The 21,358-nt window shown below is 45.4% G+C and overlaps 1 protein-coding gene across 4 annotated transcripts in view; it reads right to left on the reverse strand.

The window, feature by feature from the left end:
* Positions 1-21,358, reverse strand: part of SMOC2 (SPARC related modular calcium binding 2) — a 172,582-nt gene that overhangs the window by 120,820 nt on the left and 30,404 nt on the right. For all 4 annotated transcript variants that reach the window (XM_008513310.2, XM_008513478.2, XM_008513548.2 and 1 more), the window contains exon 2: positions 6,706-6,877. In XM_008513310.2, the coding sequence (XP_008511532.2) occupies positions 6,706-6,877 (172 nt within the window). The remainder of the gene's footprint in view (positions 1-6,705; positions 6,878-21,358) is intronic.

Raw genomic sequence — 21,358 nt, forward strand, 5'->3', positions numbered from 1 at the left:
CTCTCCCTGCCTGACCCTGATCAGGCCGTGCTGGGGCTCTGGCGTGCTTCTGTTCTGAGCGCCTGCGTGGAGAACCATGCAGCCTGTGCCCCTTCTTCAGGCCCCAGAGGGAAGTAGAGAGGCATCATGATTGTCATCAACGAGCACAAAAAGCTGCCACGAGGTCGCACGACGGTTAGGATTGCTGGGTTTTATATCACATTTTTTAATAAAATTAAAATAGAAATACACAGAAGATACTGAGATGGAGCTACTGTGCCAGACAGGACACAAGGCCTGTTGATGCCGTCTGTGGGTTCCACTGAATTTTCAGAAATGCATGTGCATAGGGGCTTCTTCCTGTGGATCTGACAGAGTGCATACCGAGCCCAGCATCACCCAGACGCACCCCCACAGGCGGTCCTTGGATCACAGGGTCCCAGGAGGGGGGCGCTGCCACTGAGGGCTGCACCTGGTCCTCATCTCCCCTGACATCGCTGTGACATCGCTGTTCCTCAGGGTGGAGGGTCCCCTGGTGGGCACTCGGCAACTAGAGGACATTTGGGAAGGAGTGACCCCCAATGACTGCACTGCCACCATCAAGACCTAGCCGGTCACCAGGGCTCTGCAGAGCTACAGACAACTCCACACGCAGCCACCACGGGGTCCTGGGGAAACGGGCTTTCTCAGGGCAGTGGAAAGGCGAATGCTTTGTTGTGTCAGCCCGGACTCGGACGGAAGGCCCCGTAAGTAAACATAAGGTGTCTCTACCAATAACTGCTCCACGTGTATCGCTCTGGTCGTTCTCACAGGGAAAGAATAAAGGCTCTAGAAACTCTTCATAACAATAACAGTAATAATAATTCATTTATCCATGTTGTGGCGACGCAATCTGCTTCCACAGCGATATTGCTAGTTCCTGCATATCATGTCTTAATATCTGCTGGATGCTGCTCTGACTCACAGAGAGCTCCTGAGCATGGCTCAGGCGGTCACTCTGCAGTCACGATCGCGACAATGACCATGGGACGCTGACCACAAGCAAGGATGCAACGCATGTCAGGAAGCACTTTGTAGCAATGTTCCTTTCCTTACAAATTGGTCCATTATAAAGCTCTGGGTCTCAGAAATCTCCAAGGAATTTGCTTTTGTCAGATATCGTTATAATTTTGTTTCCAGAAATCTCAAAATAGTTCCAAGGTCTCCTGGCATTTGATTTTTTTTTTTTTGCCTTTTTTATTCAATGCCAGAAATTTTGTTGAAAAGAAAGACAGCCCCAATGGTCTCAGATCAAAAGAAAAATATTGATGTGTTTGCTGAGTTCTGAAAACACAAAGTCCACAAATTTCTAAGAAACTATGAGAAGAATCTACCACTGCAACTCTATTCAAGGTCAAGGGTGAACTCATAATATGAAACGCGTAAAACATTTTCATCCAACTTAATTAAATAAGGACTAAAATATTTTAATTGTTGTTTCCAAATGAGTATGTCCAACAGAGACAGGCCTATGGAGCTGTCACCCATCAGCTATGCGAAATGCCCTCAAAATATGCAGCTTGGCATTTTCCAAGTTGATGCTGCGATACACCAGCCAATCTCAACACCAGGGATAATTTGGGGAAAAATCTGGATGGTTATTTCTCTTACTTGAAGTGATGTCAGGGTCCCTTCCAGCTCCCTCTCCCACAATCACAGAAGAAACTCAACTTGGGTGCGTTGTAGAATTTGCAATATTTGTGCTCTCAGAGAACAGAGGAACGGAGCAGCACGATTTGCCTGGGGGCATCCAGGCACCTGTCTCTGGGACCCCTCAGTACCAGGGCTCACTATGACCCCCTGCTGTTCACCGTGAACCATTTCTGCCGCACTTGGTGCCCTGGGGAGGCTGGGGGCGGGGGGGGGCGTTCCATGCTAGACATCGAGGGACAGGGTTGGTCAGCAACTGGCAAAGTAAACCAGCCTGTGTGAAGGAGCCCATCCCTGAGATGAGGTCCTACTCCCTCCACGAGCCAGGATTCAGGCGGCAGTCTGCTTCTCTAGGATAACTCCGACTGGAATTAAAGACTGGAAACCCCTTTGCAGGGCAATCCCCAGGGTGAAAGAGACTCAAATTACCAGCAAAATGAGGGCTGACAGCAGAGGCTTCAGACTCCCACCCTTGCACCCCAAATCGGGCATAGCAGAGGTGCACGATGCCCGGTTATGTTGAAATACGGTGTACGGCAGCAAATATAAGTAACTTTAATATTTACTCCCCTTGGCAGCTGAAGCACCAAATAAACGATTTTGAAGCCCACAGGTATCTGTGCATTCATTTTACTTTAGTCCTTTTGATTTAAATTAAACTTGCTTTTGAGAGGTTAAGTTTTATCTTGACCTACTTCTCTCTTATCACATATTTTGTGTCACAGATTTACGGTATGAAATTTGTTCAGTGAAGTGAGCGAGCATCCCCACCAAGGGAATTATCCAGAAAAATTAGGCGGGATCCAAAAATAAATAAGCCGACAAGGATATTAGCAAAAAAAAAAAAAGGACATCCATGTTTAATTCAAATTTATCCTTGCTGTCCAAAAGCAATGCAACGCTGGCCTGCAGGTGAGCATGGTGGAGCCCCAAAGTAAAGGCTCAGGAGAGGACCTTCAGCAGCTGCGGGACACAGGCCTCCAGCATTGGCTTCCCCCCCAGAGAGATGGGCCTGGACCGGGCCTTTGGTCTCAGTGCTGTCAATCGGCCAGAGAGGCCCAGCTAGGGCATGGCTAGCACAGAGACTTAATCTGATGGCTTCTTCACGGCCCTCCAACAGAACACTGGATCAGGGTTAGCTAAAGGATCATGGCCAGAAAAAGGAAGGTAGAACTCAAACTTAGCCACCACTTCCACAGCACTTGTTTTCACAAGCCACATCAGCACAGGCCATTGCTTCTAGAAGCTTCTCTAAAGAGCAGATCACCTGACATTTGAGTTTATTCTCAAATGGCTTTCTCGCTTCTCAGCACAGAGAACTGAGGTGTAACTACAGTCAAGGCAGAAAGCCACATCCTGTCTCAAATTGATGTCTTCCGGACACTCACCAGACACAGAATGGAGGGGAAGAGGATCCCTCCCACGGATGCTCCTCTTTGATGCCACTTCTCTACAACCCGGGACCGCACCGTTTCCGTGCCAAAGCACACTGCAAGTCATGTCCATCCCCAGACAACTGTCCAGACACCCTGTCCTTCCTGGTGAACGGTGCGAGAACTCGGAGAGTAGAGTTGTCTGTGGTTGACAAGCAAACTGTGGAGCAGGGCACACGGTTCCTGGTGGGCACACCTCCTTGGGTTTGAAAATTGCTTCTTAAGTGAGTATTTGATCTCCAAATACCTGGGCTGACCCCGTCTTTGTTGAATCCGCAGTATATTAGGTCCGGAAAGTTCTGCAGCTCGTGGCCTCTGTGATGGGGGTGCCGCCGGGCATCGGATGAGCCAGGGAGACCCCCTCTGCCCACTGGCCTTGTGCAGTGCAACCTGTCCCGCCTCTGTAGGACCCAGGATCCACATGAAAGGACCGCCTGAGGAGAGCTACATGGTGCCAGCATCTCAAGCCCTCTGGAAATTCTCCCACAGGCCATTTTAGAGCAGCGAGGAAGCTGGTTCCCAGGCTATATGATGCTCTCGTGAAATAAAGGCTCTGACAGGTCCCTGAGTGCTTGTGCGCTGGGGTTGAAGCCCATGCAGAGGGAAGGCCTGAGAGCTCATCTGATGGAGAACAGAAGCCATTCATTCTCCTTCAGGTGCCTCTTCAAAGAGTCATCCAACAAGAGGAAAGTGTTAATTTACTAAATCTATTAATACCAAGTAACATAGGAGAATCTACTGAAAAAGATTAGGTGGATGCTAATCAATCATATAATTTTAGAATCATCTAAAATGAAGCTAACTCAAGGAATATCAATTGTCCACTGGAACAAACTAAGATTGTGTGTGTATGTGTGTTTGTATTCCCATTAAATGAATCTGAGATTTTTCATTCAAGTTTTCTCCAAGGAAATTACAAATAGCATACTGTTTACTAAAACCTAAAAGACCACTGAGAAAACAGCTACAAGGACTAAATAATGATCTAGAAGTATGGAACTTCGGGTAGATGAGATTTGATAAATTATTTTCTGCCATTTTCTATGGATGGCAATGGATATTTAGGGAAAAAAAATAATTTTTTGCTTACTAAAGTCTGTTTTAAAGGTATGTTCTGTCTTCCCCCATCAACCCAAAGAAAGCCAGAGCAAATATTCTTTAGTTAGCCAAATAATCCAGCTTGCTGCTTCTAAATGCAAAGTTTCAATATGTTTTTCATTGTAGATAGTTCATATAAGTGTGTTTAATTCAATGAATTAATTCCAAATGCAGCTAACTTGAATTATCTTCATCTTTACTTCTATGGAAATTTTCTACAGAAAGATAGTTCGTTTCTGTTTTTTAACATTTTTTAGACTATTTTCCCTACTAAAGTAAAATTTAATTTGTGAAGCACATTGGTTTTGTCCAAGAAAAACTGTAGTTTCTTACTTTTAATGCGTCTTCCAAGATACCATTATTTTCTGTTTGGGCCAGAGGAAGAAGTAAACTCTTTCTATAGATTTAGTTCCCAAGTACTCATGTCTGCTCGAGGATGATCAGTGGGCATCGCTCCCGTCACAGACCAGCTCTTCCATTGGATGAGAGCTCCCTCAGGTCAGGGGGACCTGGAGAGCTGGTGAAATGCATGTTCTAAGCCCCATTCTCTGAGACTGATTTTGAGGTCTAGGGTGGGTCCCAAGAACTGGTCCCTCTAAGCTGATGCTGATACAGCCGGTCCCGGGACCACATGTTGAGTCACTCAGCCACACCTGGCCTGGGAAGCTCACTTGAGCATCTTTAAGCCTCAGTTTTGGGATTCAAGTATGATACACTCACTTCAGTATCTTTATTTAAAGTACGAATCAAATACTTTGTTGCATTTTTTTTCCTTGTAAACTCAATAGCACATTGAAATTGAATTAAAATTACTTTTCCATTTGCCAATAGCTGATTCCTTCACTTAGAGCATCGCTTGTGGAGTGGGCTGGGGCTTGAGTACACCGAGGCTGACTTGAGACGGCACTGGTCACCTGGGGGCCTGGGCGCACCTGGTCAAAGGCACCAAGGAGATATGAAGGAGGTAGGTGGTGTGGTGAAGCAGGACACCCATTCTGGGCACAAATCAACTTACATCCACCCTTTTTCTGCCTCAACTATCTATGGCTTTCCATTTCTTATCAGGTAAATACAAACTCCAAAATTGAACGTTCCAGCTCTCCATAATCTGCTGGACATTCTTCTCTCCCATTCCCTCCTGCTACGCCCTCACCTTTTCCTCTGCTGGGCTTCTGCTCTAGGATCCTCGTGACTCTCTCAACGTAAGAGGAGGAATGACACCCTCAGTGCCATTGACATTTGAGAAGCAGCATCTGACCACAGATAAGAATGGGGCTCAGCTTTCCGGTGCCTCCAACGCTGTACCCTCAAAGAGAGTAACTGTCCCAGGTTCTCTGGCTGGAGAGCCCACCACCCACTTTGGCTCATGCCCTCGCCTTCCTTTGAGCTTTAAATGCTAAGAGTCCTAAAATACTTTGACTTCGAACAAACCAAGATGGTAGAAAAAATCCTCAGTGACGTGTAACCATGGTTACTGGCAACAGCACAGGAACACACTAAGAGGAGGCCAGGCTCCCAGACCCCGTGCCTGTGGATGCTGTAGCAAACACACGCATGCAAAAGGCACTTGTTGTCATGAGCACAGACAGAGGCCTCAGAGGGAGTACCATGCCAATCCGCTGCCAGAGCCCTAGAGCTGAGGACATAGAGCTTTCCTGAGATGTCAGCAGGAGCAACGCCCAGGTCTAGGGTACAAGGTGAAATTCTGTCTGTCACGTGCAGAAGGGACTCAGATCTGGTCATCTAGGACATATTGCGTCATGAAAGGAAGAAAGCAAATTATCCAAAGCCCAGCCACCACGGGGCTGAGACAAAAAACCCCTGTGGTCGTCAGAGTCCTGCTACGTTTAAGAGGATTGTCGGAGCAAACAGCTAGACAACACAGAACATCGTTGCAAAGGCATTTTTAGTCTGTGTGGTCTTTTTTGCCTAGATAATAAGAAAAAGAAGGTAAATCTCTTTCTGAACACGACTTTATTTGTGTTTGAAACATCAGCGTATTTTGCTGAGTCAAACCCTTCATTAACGCGGGAAGCATTCCAAAGTTTTGCTCTAAGCACACTAGTTAACTCTAAATTCAGGAAAACTGAAAATTACAAGTGTAAAATCAACACAGAAAAAAATCACTGAATCCGGCACAGGTGCTGTTGACACATCCTCTTTGCTAAGAGGAGAAAGAGTGGAAAGAAGCAATAATACACTCCAGTGAGAAGAATTTTAGAAGCTTTGTAAACATTCTGCGAAACTCTTGTATAAATTTGTGTCGTGATGGCATAAAACACTCTAAGAAAAGACAGCAATAAACAAGTTTTTAAAATGACTCTGCTCTTGAGTTTCATAGAAATGACTCTTCTTCCTTACGCGCTCTGAAAAAAAACTCACAAACATAAAACCCTTGAGTTCTTACAGGTAAAAATTTAGCAAAGAAGGAAATAAAATACACGTACTTGCATTTTAAGGATTGACCCACCCATCTTCGAACGCATGATCAAATGGAGCCACTCACCTTTGCAATTTCCTCGATACGCAATTTCTAACTGAGGGTCTTTGCATTTGGCGCGTTGAAATTCACAGCGAGACAGGAAGGTTCTTCCGTCAGAAGCGCAGACGGGTTTCTGAGGAGATCCCCCGCAGTCTAGGCTGCAATCTTTGTCTTTATCTTGGTCGACTCTCAAAAACTTGAGGGAATAAAAAAAGAGAAGCCAAATTTAAAGAAAGGCTGTGCAGAGCGGCAGAAAACAGAAGGCATCTAAGGCCATCTCACGTCGAGGAATGGAACCGCTGCCAGAAACATCCCGGAAATCTCTGAAAATTCTAAGCCATCGTCTGTTTCAAAAACCTCGGTGACCGACAATTCTCTAAGTCAGTGTTTGGCGGCTGAATCTCTGAAGAGTGTCCTAAATGGTGTGTGGGACCATTTCAGTCTGCAACGCGATGAGTGTGTATTCTGTTTTACCTTTCACAGACTGAATGGTGACGTTGTTCTTTTAATTAGTAAATTCATGTGCATGTTTTGCCATCATTTTGGAAGGTACAAGTGGCGGGAGTCTGCTGTCTGCCCAGAATTGAGAGGTTGTCTCTCCTAATTAAATCTATGCCCTTCGAGCCATTCGTGTTTACCCGTTTGAACTAGATAACCATTTTCTGAATAAACGCCCGTGCTCCGGAGGAAGTTGCTTATTCGTATGTCATGCAGAATAGCACTCCATGCTTGGCAGGTGACACCGCAGCACGGAGGGGACACTGAAGTCAGGCCTGCCCTCCCCAGGACTGCAGCATGGTGCAAGCGTGGAAACTACAAAGGAGCCCATTAAGATTGCCCCAGGGGCCTCCTGGGCAGTCCAGTCCCCGTGGACCGCTCCCGGTTTCCGATCCTCGTCTTGGCTCCCTCTAACCTCCTGGACACACAGCTGCAGAGCTAAGGGCATCTCTCAGTGAGATCTCAGATCCGGCCAGTCTGCTCCCACACCTGCCCTCCTTGATGACTGACAGCCCTCCCTGCCCACTGCACGGCTTTCCACTCCCATCCACACGGTCCAGTCTCAGTTCTGTCTAGTCCTCTGTCGTGCCAGATGGAAGAGGGGACATGAAGGCCAATCTCAGAAGGTGGGAAGGCTTGGTCCCATAGGACAAGGGGAATCGTCACGGCCTTTGGTGGCTGGACCATCCCCTACCCACAAAGGTGTTTTCTCTGATTTATGGAGCATTAGCCATTCATTAAAGGAAAGAAAGAAAGGAAAAAAATAGAAAACTCAGACCTGCGGTAGTCATTAAATACTCAACAGTCGTGTTTGGATCTTGTGGGTACCGTGTATATTTGAACAGGTTTATTTGGCGTTGTTTACACCAGTAATATTTATAGAGAGAGCTCTGCTCAAAATGTCCCATCCTCTATTCCAGTCTGAGCTGACAGAAAAGTAAGAATGGGGTTTAGCAAAAGTTTAGCAAAAGCAAAAGACCTTCATCAACTCGTTCCCTTATCAGCAATAGAAGAAAAGGAATTTAAACTGAGGATGCATCGTCCCTTGAGAAGATACCAGAATGTTCCCTTTGCAACTCTGAGGATCCTCACTGGCAGTGTTTAAAGATCAGCCAAAGCTGACGTTGAGATGAAGCTGTGGAGGGAAGAAAGACCCCTGACAGGAGGGACTGCCCAGGGACCACGTCCCTCACAAGGAGGCCAGGGGGTCCTCACAGCCCTCCATCCAGGGGTCCTGGGCGGGAAGGGCCGAGGGCACGGCAGCCAGGAAGGTGTGGGTAACAACCTCTTAGTGCATTCTTTGGAACCTGGAAAAACTGTCCACAGGGGTCATTTCCCAGATTTCTGGATGAAGGCTTCAGCCAAGAGGAGACAGGTGGCGAGCACCAGGAGGTGACGGCTGCATCCTGGGGGGCCTCCAGGACACAGGAAACACTAGCTTTTCAAATTAGTTCAAATTCAAACAGCATGCTCTAATTTCTCCTGAGAGCAAAGTCACTTCTCAAATGATCCGTGCTTATTTTAGCCTAGAGGCAAGTGAAAACAGATCATTGTCTTTTCAGGAGGGGTTGCAAAAATCTGCTCTTTTACTTGAAAATGGATAGCGCGAGCACATAAATGCATTCGATTGAATTATGTCAGTAAGGAGTTTCAAGGCTGTTTTTTTCACGTCACCCGAAATGCTGCGTTTTAACTTTCAAGCCAAGCCTAGGGGTACACCCCTGGGGGCATGCAGCTGCCAGGAGATCAGGCCCCTCAGCATGGTGTACCTTGGGAAGTCCATCCATCAGTGAAATCCACTGCCTCACTCCTCCCCTCCAATCACTTGAGAGTTTTGATGGACTTGTTCTCATAACACACAGCTGGCCCCAAAGAGTGCAGCATTGCCCATACGCTAGAGAGAGAGAAAGACAGAGAGAGAGAGGGAGAGAAAGAGGGAGGGAGAAAGAAGGAGAGAGAGAGGGAGGAGAGAGAGATGGAGAGAGAGGGAGAGAGAGAGAGAAGGAGAGAGAGGGAGGGAGAGAGAGAGGGAGACTGAGAGAGAGAGAGAATGGGAGGAGAGGAGAGAGGGAGAGAGAGGGAGGGAGAGGGAGGGAGAGCAAGATCAGGAACAAATCGGAGCATATAACTGGCTCAGGACCAGTCACAGGGCCCAGGTCTCACACAGGAGCCCACCCCATCTTCTGTTTTAGATGAAAAGGTGGAATAACCTAAATCCTGCCGATTTTCCGTGTTTGAGAGGTGGCCTATTTGCATTTCCTGAACTCCTAAGTGAGGAAATGCAGATGACTTAGGATAAGGCATTGTAATTACCATTTTTTCTAAATGGAAAGAGACAGCCTCTACATCTTTTAATAATAATTAAATAAAAAAGCCTAGCACTCTGGCATTTGGAATTTAACCATAATTCTTGATAATTTAATAGTGTAGAACTAACAATGGAACTATTCTTTGTCAGAAATAAGAGAACACACAGTTTCTACATGTCTCTCCCCCTCCCCACTTTTAATAGCAATTAGATTCCAACGGAGAAAGTGCAGAGAGGAAAACGGGCTTTCAACTGAGCTTTATTCTTTAACAAGCAAAGCCCATTAAGGAAAATAAAATAGTCCCAAAGAATTCACGGTTTCTTAAAAGAAGAACGTCTCCAAACCAGTTAAGTTTATAAAAGGCACTTTGCCAAATTTAGAAAGAAATCAATTGGACCTTAAGCGAAACTCTTAAAAACACACACACACACACACACAATCTCAGCGTTACAAGGACTCCCGTTTCTTTTATTTTCACAGAGCGGTGCTGTTTGCACAGGTGCAAAGAGAGAGGCACACACACACACAGCTGTTTGGGCACCAAGTGGCTCCTGCTCTGGAAAGTCCCTAAGTCAAAGGCACGTGGATCAGAAACATGATCCATGTTTTACTTAGTAAATGCATGGGTTTCAGCCAGAGAGAAAGTTGGAACAAAGTCCAAACGTTTAAGAACAGGTTAAAATACTCTTTGAATGTTAACATAGATGGATTTTCCCATCATCATCTTGAATTAAGACTCTTTTTTACTGTTATGAAATGAAATAATATATGGTATGGGTAATATTAAGAAAAAGACCTCTGAAATACATAATTCTGCAGCTATAAGATTTGCAAGAGCAAGAACGTAAGAACTTGAAAGTGACTCTGGCTCCCAAGAGTGTGTGCTGGATCTACACTGAGGGGAGAGGTGGAACAGAGCAGCGAGGGCATCGGCAATGAGGGCAGATCTGGTGGGGTTCGAGAGGTAAATAATTTTGAGAGTGGCTGAGGGATGGGGAGAGAGTGGCTACAAACGGCAGCCTGTTCTAAAGAGTAATTTCTTCATTTTAAAGCTTGAGCTTTCTCAGATTTCAGCAACGAGTTCTCTGCTTTTTTAGTCAAACAGAGAACCTATCTCCAGGATGCAAGTGTGGAAATTGTGTTTTAGAGCGTGGACACCACAGCTTAAACGTGAAAGAGAAGTACAACTTGCTGCAACTTTCTCCCAGAGAGATTACCACTTTATTCATTTACTCACTCATTCATTGATTCATTCATTCATTCATTTGCTGGAAGTAATATAAGCCAATTTGTGCACGTTTTAAAAACACCCAGCATCAGTATTTTAACTGGCTTTGCCTCCTTTTCATTCGTTCTAATTGAGGACAAACTCTCATCATTTTCAGTTCGGTCAAAAGTCAGATCCAGCTTGAAGGGGACTCATTAAGTAAGTATTGAGCGACCACTCTGTGCCAGGCATTTTACCAGACGCCACGTCACCCAGGATCACACATGAGCACCAACTCATCTAGGACCAAAAGACATGATCCTCAGGTCAAGAAGAGGCAGCAGGAGGACCCGACAGCTGGGGCGACAGATGTGGGACAGGGTGACCCACGGGCCGGAGCAACATCACTGAGCACCAAGCACCAAGAGAAATGTCCACTTTGCGTTGGGAACCAAGACAGAGCTCTCAGGTCTGAGATGCAACCAAGAGAAACACAGTCCCAACAGCCTCACTGAGATGCTCAGATGAGGCTCCAGATGCTTCTTGCGGGCAGGAAGGACACGGAAACCACAGTTCAGACCCACCAAGATGAAAGCAGGAGACACACAGGCCATCAGCAATTTTCTCTTTATTTTCTGTGCTGCTTCCACTATTGCGTTTGGGTGGACATAAGACATTTTGTAAGTATTTTCATGGACTCCTGTCTGGCCTTTGATCCCCTGACCCAACTTTTCCCAGAACTCTCTTAGTTCCATCGTCAACGTCACATTCTGTGTGGGAGGTTTAGGTTCCCGGCCCCACAGCCAGGGGTGGCCATGCTTTGTGCTGTGCCTCCTGCTCTACAAATCCCTTCTCCTTTCTCAAAACATGTCTTTTCTGTTTATTTTCCTTCCCTTCCTCCACATCAATATTAATTTCAATGATGAATACAGACATTTTTGCTTCTTGTTCATACATCTTGGAGATAAGTCAAGAAATGCCTTGGGTGATTGATTGTTCCAGCGTTATGTTTATTTGAGATTCAGTAAGAACTTGGTTGTTCTAAAATTCTTCTTAACAAAACATCACACGGATGGTGTGACCCTAATGCAAGAATTATCTTTGGCAACAAAAGATCACCTTAGTCAACATTGGGTCATTATTCTTATGGATCAGAGGTAACTAGTCTGCACAAGGTGCATTCTACAAACACCCCATAAAATAGTGCCGTGCAGCGGGGTCTCCTCTTATAAGTCACACCCACTCTATCTGAGGGTCTCTCCATGCTTCTGATCACTAACAAGTGTTTATAGAGTGTTTACTGTGTCTTGGGCTGGCACCATCTTTATTAGTTTAGCTACAATTAAGTGCCAATTTCTTATCCAGGATCCCAATGAGACTCAAGGAACAAGTCAAATGAATATTTAACAATTTATGTGATTCTCTCAGGCTACAGCCTTGTGAAACAATACAAGTTTGGGATATAGAAGAACCTTATAGCAGACACTCGGCCAGTCACTTTAGAGCCCACTGGACCATAACTCTTATGGGGTAGCGATGACGTGTGTTCATCTACGTGGTCTCCGCATCCCAGCACGGTGTCTGTCTACAGTCAGTGCCCAATAAATATTTACTGTCTGAAGAGTTATATTAATGTAACCATGCGGGACTCTCTGCAGAATTACGAGGGCGTGTGGCAATAGAAAGAGAAGGTGTTTGAGCAAACTGATGTAGGAATACCAATAACGGAGAGGCGAGGCCACAGACAGACACTAAAATTCAAGGAGGCAGGACAGACTTGGCATTCTGTGCTGTAACTGTCCCGGAACCAGCACACCTGCCTTCTAACCTGAAGGTTTAGCTGTCTCTCATCGCTGCGCTGTTTGCGGCACTGTCTTATTTCACATGTATTTCATTCACTACTAGGCTGAAACACACAAAAGATAGTAGACAAACTCTGCCCTTTAGTAATACCCAAAATAAACATTCTACCTGGAGAGCACGAAATAGGTTAAATGAGAAGTATCTCAAAATAAAAGGGAAAATCAACCTCGAAAGTAAGTATTCAGCACGTGTCAGACTCCATTGTCTAAACTGCCTGCTCTGCACATGGGCACCACAGCGGTGCAACTTTGGCGTGCGCCATTGTCAGCTGGGCTGCTGGTTCACCAAGCTGATCTCTGTCTCCACCCAGAGACTCTGATTCATAGACGTGGGGTGGAGCCCAGGAACTCCATGGATAATGAACAGGCTATGTGAGCACTTGGGACCCCTGACCTTCATGCGCTACTGCTCTAAGAGGTAAGGACAGTGGGCATTGCTGACACTTGACCGGACGACAGGGAGAGAGACAGGAGAAAAGCTGGTGGATCTATGTGGCCAATGGTGGTGCCCCACACCCCGATGGCCCATCCTTTGTATTTAGAACATGGCTCTGTTTTTATTACGATATACAATTCATAAATTCCCTAAGCGCCTCAGATTTTCTGGGACAGCTAAACGACGACAGCGTGCTGCCATTTTCCTTCTTGTCTTTCCTTCCCTTGGGGCATTAGATGCATTTGTTGACGAAGCGACATTTCCAAAGGCATTGAGCCAGAGTTCCCTTTTAAGTCTCCTGCTCATTTAAAAGCATTTAGAGCAAATTACACTAAAACACATGTTAGAGAATATTAGCGTAACCTTCAGAGTGACGGAATCGCATCCAAAAGCCAAGATACCAGGGAGCTTGTGTCTCAGGCAAACCTCAGTGGAGACCGTGTGCTGCACGGTGAAGTCATTTGCACTGAAGGCATAAGGAAAGGATTAAAAGTAAGAATGAGAAAGACAAGGCCTGCTGGAAGCAACATGCCCACGAGGTCCCCGTAAGATCGCCTCGTCTGCCATTGAGGCAGATGAAGGAAACATGCTCCCTGGGGAAGAACGGGGAGTAGCCGAGAAGTGTCACAAATGCTCATATCCATGTTTATTCCTTAAAAGTGTTGGCGAATGGCAACATCACACAAGAGTCAGGGCCTCTGATCTCCAAGGAGAGACCAGACAGAGTCCAGTTCCGTGTCTACATCCAGACTCCAGCGAGACCCTCATGGCATCCGAAATGTCACCTCCATCCCTTATTCAAATCTCATCCTCACATTTCTTCCTGTTTTCATGATCTTGCCCTTTTGGGAACAAAATGTGTTCCCCATGAAGATTTTAAAGGTAAGGATGTTTAGGTGCCAATGAGGTCATGAGAATCCCAATGGAGAGTGGTCTCCTTGGTGCAAGGCTTTCCCGACCAGTCCAGGCAGAAGCAGGTTCTGAGCAAGGATTTGCAGTGTGAATGAGCCAGACAATGGAATGACTATGTGACCACCCTCTTGTCTCTGGAGTTGATGAGAAGCCTCTTCACCCCACCACTGAGGGATCTGTATGCTCAACAGCTGGGACAAGCTGAGAGGGTTCCCAGGAGGAAAAGAGGGACATAGAGAAGCCTCATCTCCCCCATATTCATCTCTACCACACCCCCCAACAGCCCCCACCCCTAAAGTGAAAGAAACCCATCAAAGGAAGTCTGAATCCTTTTCCCTGTAATCATAAGAGCCAAATATTTTTTGCTCACACACCCTGGGGACAAGTGCAGAGGCTGCCCCTTTTAGATGGAATGCTGTCAGGGCCTGGAGGTTGGGTGGGAGAAGCTCACAGGGGCACCAATGAATAGGTTGAGGTTCCCAGGGGACAGCAAGCCCAGGTCTTCATTAGACCAAGGAAGAAATGGTGGATCCCAGAGGAAGTCACCCAGCTAATTTGTGAAGCAACTAGAACCAAATCAAGGACTGTGGACCCGGGTCCCTACTCTTTACTCCATCAAGCATGGCAGAGCACTTGACCCAAAGTTGCCAGGGCTGGGTCTTCTTTCTCCAGGACACCTTCTCCAAGGGCTCTGATGTCCACCCCACACAGGACCAATGTTAGAACAGCAGCCTTGGAAAGACGCACGGAAGAGGGGCTGGAGGGATTGGCCGCAAAGCGCCCCTTCGGTTGTGCTTCGCCAGCTCTTTCGCAGATTTCCATCTTCTTGCTTGATGCAGATTCAGGGCTGGCTCCTGTCTGGCACCCTCCGAAGTGGAAAATGGCACATTGCCCTTCTCACCTTGGTGTACACATTAAGACAGATTCTCCACATTTTTTAACAGTCTTTGTTTATGTTACGAGATAGCCGAGGCACGGGACCCTTCAGAGAGAATTCTCTTCACGGGGCTTTGAAATGGAACATCTGATACTCTGATGCTGTCACATCACTACTCAAAATTATCGCCAGTATTGAAACGCATAAGCACATTCTCAGAGATAGGTGGAAACGGCTCTGCAGGCCCCACACTCACTAGCTGCTAGAGGCTTCTGTCGTCCATCACCTGACGCCTCTCAGCTGGGCGTCTGCAACGCCCTCTCCCTGGCGTGAACGCGGGAAGAACCAGCTCTCTGCTCTAATCTGCATGTTTCATACAAACAAAAAGGAATTTCACGGGTAGAACTTGAAGGCTGGGGTCAGGGAGCACGTGACCTGCCCTGTCTGCAACTCAACCAAAACCTTGGAACATGGAGCACATCGTCCTCGAGATCTGCACAGCCCAGCGCAGAAACCATTAGCCATGTGCAGCCACTTACGTGGAAATGAATTAAAATGAAATGGAATGTAAAATTCAGTTACTCCGTGGCACTAGCTGCCTTTTAAGTTCTCAGTGGACACCTGTGTCTGGAGCCCACTGTATTGGGCAGGACAGACGATAGAGCATTTCTGTCATCGCAGGCAATTCTTTTAGACACCGCTATCTAGCAGCAATGATTAAGGGTCATTAATTTCCTAAACCAGCTCCCCAAAGCCCAATTTTTAAATGAACAGTTGCAGAAAGATAAGTAAAAACCAATTCTGTGGCTATATACATTACTAAGGAAACAAATACGAAATGTTGAGAAAAGAGTCATTTTTGGAAAAGCTTATCTTGAAATTCACACCTTTAATTACAGAGAAAAGAGAAAAACTTTAGTTACAAGAGGAAGGGAAATGGGAAGCTTTTTGCAAAGGGAATAAAAAGGACATGAGTGACTTCAAGAGTGTTTTAGAAGTCGATCGTAGATAGCAGGAGAAGCGTGTTGGGGGTGAGGGAAGACAGACACAGGATCCACTGGGGAGAGGAGAGGAAATGATCCTGGGAGAGGCTGGAGCATCGCCAAAGCAAACCCAAGTTGGGGATGGAGCAACACTGAACACAGTGCCATGAAAGGGACGTTGGCAAAGGAAGGTTTTGTAATTGTGGCAATGCGGGTTCCACGTTGTAACCAATGGGAGCACGTTGTAACCTCAGAGGGAGCAGAGAGGACGAGGAGGACGAGATACAGCGCTCTGTGGAGAAGTCCACACGGCTCTCCCAAAGGGCAGTTTCCACAGAACGCTTCCCGGGTCTTTGTGAACCACAGACATCGTAAAGGTATGCTTTATTTTTCAGAGGTACTGAAAGCGTCACACGTATGTTAGAGAGACATTACATATTACAAAGAGACGCAACCAAAAATTCAGGTTTTTTCAGAAGAAAATGTCAAAGCTCAGGAAGTAATCCCCAACAGTGTTGACTGGAAGCAGCAGAGCATGGTCGTCCTGGGCTAACACCAGTCAGTGTCAGAGAAAGAGAAAGAGTCATAAAAGAAGTCAAACTTGCCATCATCACTTTCCCAGGGGCCACCTGCAGGCACGGTCTCGGTGCACAGCCTCCAGTCCGGGAGGCACACCTGCAGGAAGGAGAGCCCATTAAAGGGGCAGCAAGAGTCTTTCCCTGGACATATGGCATCCTTAATTCCACAGTTCATTCAGAGACACAGAAATCCTTGCCTGAAGGCGAGTTCATATTCCAGGCTTGGGTTCTGCATATCCTTAAACACACCCTGGCTCATGAGCACTCGAATGTGGGGAGCCTGGAACCAATCCCCCGATTCTGGCTGAGCTGATATCTCTTCTTCAATTCCTGGGGAACACAGAGCCTTGGGTGGAAAGGGTGGGTCACCCCTCCTCTCTGAAGTTTGCTGCCTCCCTCAGAGCCTTGCTCTTGGGTTTGGGCTGCTCCCAATATAACACCAATATTATAACACCAATATAAGGAAGACTAAAATTCTCAATTTCTATCTTCTCCAAGTCGTAGGCTTCCTAGCCCCCAAAATCAGTTAAATTCTAAGCAGGATAAGTCAGAGACATTGCTGATCTCCAATGTACTTATAAAGCTTTTCCCATCTTCTTGACAGAGATGATGTGTCAAGGAAATATTCCAAGTGTGTGTTCATTTATCCAAAAGGATTTTGATGGGTTGTTTGACCCTAGAAAAGCACTTCAGTGAAAATCCAAAGAAATGCTGTCTAAGTGTTAAATCCAGAAAAACAGGAGAGGGAAGAAGAGAGGAGACACAGCCACTATTTTTATGTATTTGCTAAGAGGATCAGCATTTTGGATCCCTAAAATCTCCTAATTAGAGTGAAAGTCAGATTAGATTAGAGTAGATGATTAGGGTGCGGGCTCCCATGGGTCCAGCTACCTGGTTCCAGACCTGGTACTTTGCCATTTCATAAAGAGCAAATTCACTCAGAATGTTGAAGAGGAAAAACTACTCTTAATAACATCTGGTATAACTATTTAACAAACTTGCCAAGATTTAGACCAATATGCCTGGCATAATGTCAAACCAAGAAAACAATGAGGTTTATAATGGAAACAGAGTGAAAACTCTAATTGAGGATTGTTCCAATGGCATCAGAATGACTCCACACTCATAATATTCTAAAGTTACCAAATCCATGATTGTTAACATGCGAAACTCACAGAAAGTGGCTACTGCCTAGAATCAAATTATGTTTTTTGAAGGGCAACTCCTTTAGGAGTTCACGTCAAGAAATACTAAATGGCAAGACGCAACAAAAATAGCAACAACAACAAAGTTAAAAGCTAGAGAACATGTCTGATGAAATAGAGTAAGTTGAAATCAATTTTCTTAGCTGTCATTTAACTGGGAAAAGAAAACCAGAACTTATGTGCTTTTTGGAAAAAAATTATATCCACATTGTCAACTTGCTCATCTAAAGCTAATTTTTAACTAACCAGGATTTAATATGCCTAAAAATTTGATATTAACATATCAAATTAATATAATGTTAAATTGTGCTATTATAGGGCCAAATCTCATCACAATGGCGTCCATTCTAAAGACATCTCGGCCTTTATAGTTTGAACATCATGTTCTGAACTGGAGTTTTCTTTTGGTTCTAGAAACGCGTCACTTACTTTAAAGTCTGTGCATCATTCATCAAACATTTTCCCCCATCATTGTGCAAAGCTACACAATATCTTGTACAAGAGAAGATGATAAAAGAATGGGAATTGGGTTTTTTAACAAAACTATACTAATAAAGATCAATGCTCAAGTCAGTTGTCCTTCAAAGAGATCATTTCTGAGCACATCTAAACATTCCCACAGTTTCGCTGTTATTCAAATTTGTGAACTCTTCCCTTGAAAGGACCTTCACAACAGTTTATGGAGGATGCAAGGAAATGTCATGAGATGATGTGGAAACACAATTTCCTGCTCTCTGACCTCATTTAATCCTTAGCAGCCTATGGCACGGGGACCTCAAGAAACCTTTCCTCACTCTGCAGGTGGCAATATTGATGCCCAGAGAAACACAATGCCTTCCTCAAAGTGAAAACATGATTTTGTGGTGGGAGGAAGGAGCCAGAACATTCATGTGGCCCTCGTCACTGTCCACGTTTTGTCCCACAAACAAAGCTGTCTCTCAAAACACCATTGATCCCAGGGCCACTGTCATCTCATAACCAAGAGAGAATCTATTTAGCCAAACCCACCTTGCTCTGTAATAATGTTCATTTAATCTTGGGGTTGTAACCATGAGATCTGTAACTGATGCTCACACTTGCATTTCCAGCCACTGGCCCGTGTCATTCACTTCCACACACCTACAAGAGTGAGCTTTCCAGGCTCAGATTAATCTGGTTTGATTGGCCCATAGCTGTGAGAAACTGACCGTTCATGCTGGCAGGCCTGACACGGGGCTGGCAGGTTTCTCTTCATGCTTCTGGGATGTTTCTTTCCTCAAAAATATGAGGTGAATTGAAAGGGACACAGAGGTAGAGAAAGATGAAATTCTTGTGAATTAAAGATAAACTTCATACTTTTGCATGTGTGTGTGTACCTTTTTACCTTTAAGAGGTGGGTTCAAGGCCAAGAGTATTCTTATATGAGTGGCAAGTTGAAATTTTCATTTTAAATACAATTGTGTTTTTCAGTGTAGACAGGGGGAGCCATATTTTTGCCTCCCTGAGAAATTTCCCCTTCAAATACAACCTGTAATTTCTCATGCATGTGTGAAAAATCAGAGAAACATTATTCGGTTTAAATAAATTAATTGGTAATTCCAAGAGTGAATTTGATATCAGAATTAATTAAAATTCGAAGACATTACTTAATTAAAAGGAATTCAGTAAATTAGAAGATTCGCTTCTAAAGTGAGAATATCAGGTTCATCAAAGAAAGAGAAGAACTGAGGTAGAATTGTGGCTGGCTCTAAGAAAGGTTAAAATTAGTTTTTCAATGTAGTTAGCAATATCTAGAGTTATTCCAGAAAAGACTGAAGAACGAAGACATCAACAACACAGTTCACTCTCCATTAAGTTTATAACTTTCTGTAGTCAAGGTTCCCACTTAGTTTTAGTGTTTGTAATATGGCCAATGAGTCAGGATCTCTTTAAAAATAATGATAAAATCACAAGTAAATAAACTGAAACAGCTTTTCTCCATCTGTGTCCCATGAGATTAAAACACGCTCACAGCTCACGTGTGCAAATATTTTAACTCGAGTATGGAATTCATGTTTTGGTTTAAGTTTTCATTAAATACGTTATTGTTATTAGTAATAATAGTTTTGATTTCTAGAGATACACTTGAAACTCTGCCTGACTCTGGTGGGAAGTCATCCACGAGGACTTGGGGGCTAATTGACCCCAAATACTTATTTAAAAGATGCGTGCCATGGTCAATAGCATCGCATGATTCAGACCAAGAGAGCTTTCCCCTTCCAGCCACCAGACCTCCTCAGACTGCCCTACGGTCTTGGAAACACCCTTCCTGATTCTTCCCCTTGACTCTCATCCCACTCATCGAATGTTTTGGAAACTAACTTCTTCACGCTATCTGAGCATCCATAATTTCACGTGCACAAATGAACTTGTGATTTTAATAAAACAAAGTCAGTTTTGTGTTCTGCCTTGTCTGTCCCTGGCCTGTTCAGAGTTCAGATTCATCCAGCTTCCACTGACTCTGACTGGGAACACTGCCTCACTCAGATAGATGATAGGGATGGCCTGGGATGAGAAATATTTGCAATAAATTGGGTTGACCTACTGCAAAGTATGCAAGGTGATCCAGAAATATTTCCCGTTGTCAGGGATGACCTGCCCAGAGTTATACAGGGTCATCCTTTACTAGGGAAGGCATGCCCCCTGCCCTGTGTAAGTGACACACGAATGTGCTCGAGCAGATGCACAAGGCTCACCTCCACGTCCGAGCCACTAAGTGTGAGCAGGGAGGCCAAATCCCGGATGCAGCCTCAGCCCCGACCTGCGGCCACATGGCCCCGGCAAATGGCACTGAAGGGTGAGTACATGCCAAGTAGCATCTCGTGCTTCTCCAGCTGAGCCAGGACAAGCTCTATGGGGTGGCACCGTGTTGACCCCTGCAGGCCCAGAGCGCTCCCGGGCCACTGCCTGAATCATTCCATGATGGTTTGCTCTCAATTTGGGGCAGATCTCATCATTTATAAAATGCGGGGCTTGCATCGAGTGATTTCACAGGTCCCACCAAGGTTTAAAATCTGAAATCTCTTTCAGGGAACCACTCGCCCCAGAGTTCCCGCCATGAACGTTAGTGGGAGGTAGGCATGTGCGACTGGAGTGGGCTGATACTCTCTAGGTGGCGTCAGCCTTGTGAAGGGCTCATTCTCTGCCCTGGGGCCCACCTCCTGAACAGGATTCATAATAGCTCTTAATACCACACAAGGTATTACAGCCTTCAGGGAAGCTCCCTGTTTCCCCCAATACATCTTACTCTAAAACACAGTTTTACTAGAGGAGGGGACGATCTGGCTGAGAACCTGGATCCTGATCTCTTCCTCCTACAAGAACGTTCAGAAACTAAGGCTGTCCCGCTGTCTTCCACACATGGACTCACGCCGGGCCACACAAATGCAAGGCTGAGCGTCTGAAGGCTGTCGGAAGGAAATGGACCAACCACGTTTTATAGATATTGTTGTGGGTTGAACTGTGCCCCCAACCCCCCAAAATATGTTCAGTCCTAACCCTGGTACCTGCGACTGTGACCTTGTTTGGAAATAGGGTCTTTGCAGATGGAATCAATTTAAGATTATGTTATATCCAATTCAGGTTGCCCTAAATCCAGACGCTGGTGTTACAGCTTGAATCGTAGCCCCCCAAAATTCATACGAGAAGTCCTGACTCCCATCGCCTCAGAATGCGACCTTTTTTGGAAATAAGGCCTTTACAGATGTACTGAGTGAAGCTCCATTGAGTCACGCTGAAGGGAGGTGAGCCTCTAATCCAGTAAGACTGGTGGCCTTATAAAAAGGGGAAATT

This window comes from Equus przewalskii, chromosome 32, assembly GCF_037783145.1.
Source record: "Equus przewalskii isolate Varuska chromosome 32, EquPr2, whole genome shotgun sequence".
NCBI lineage: Eukaryota > Metazoa > Chordata > Mammalia > Perissodactyla > Equidae > Equus > Equus przewalskii.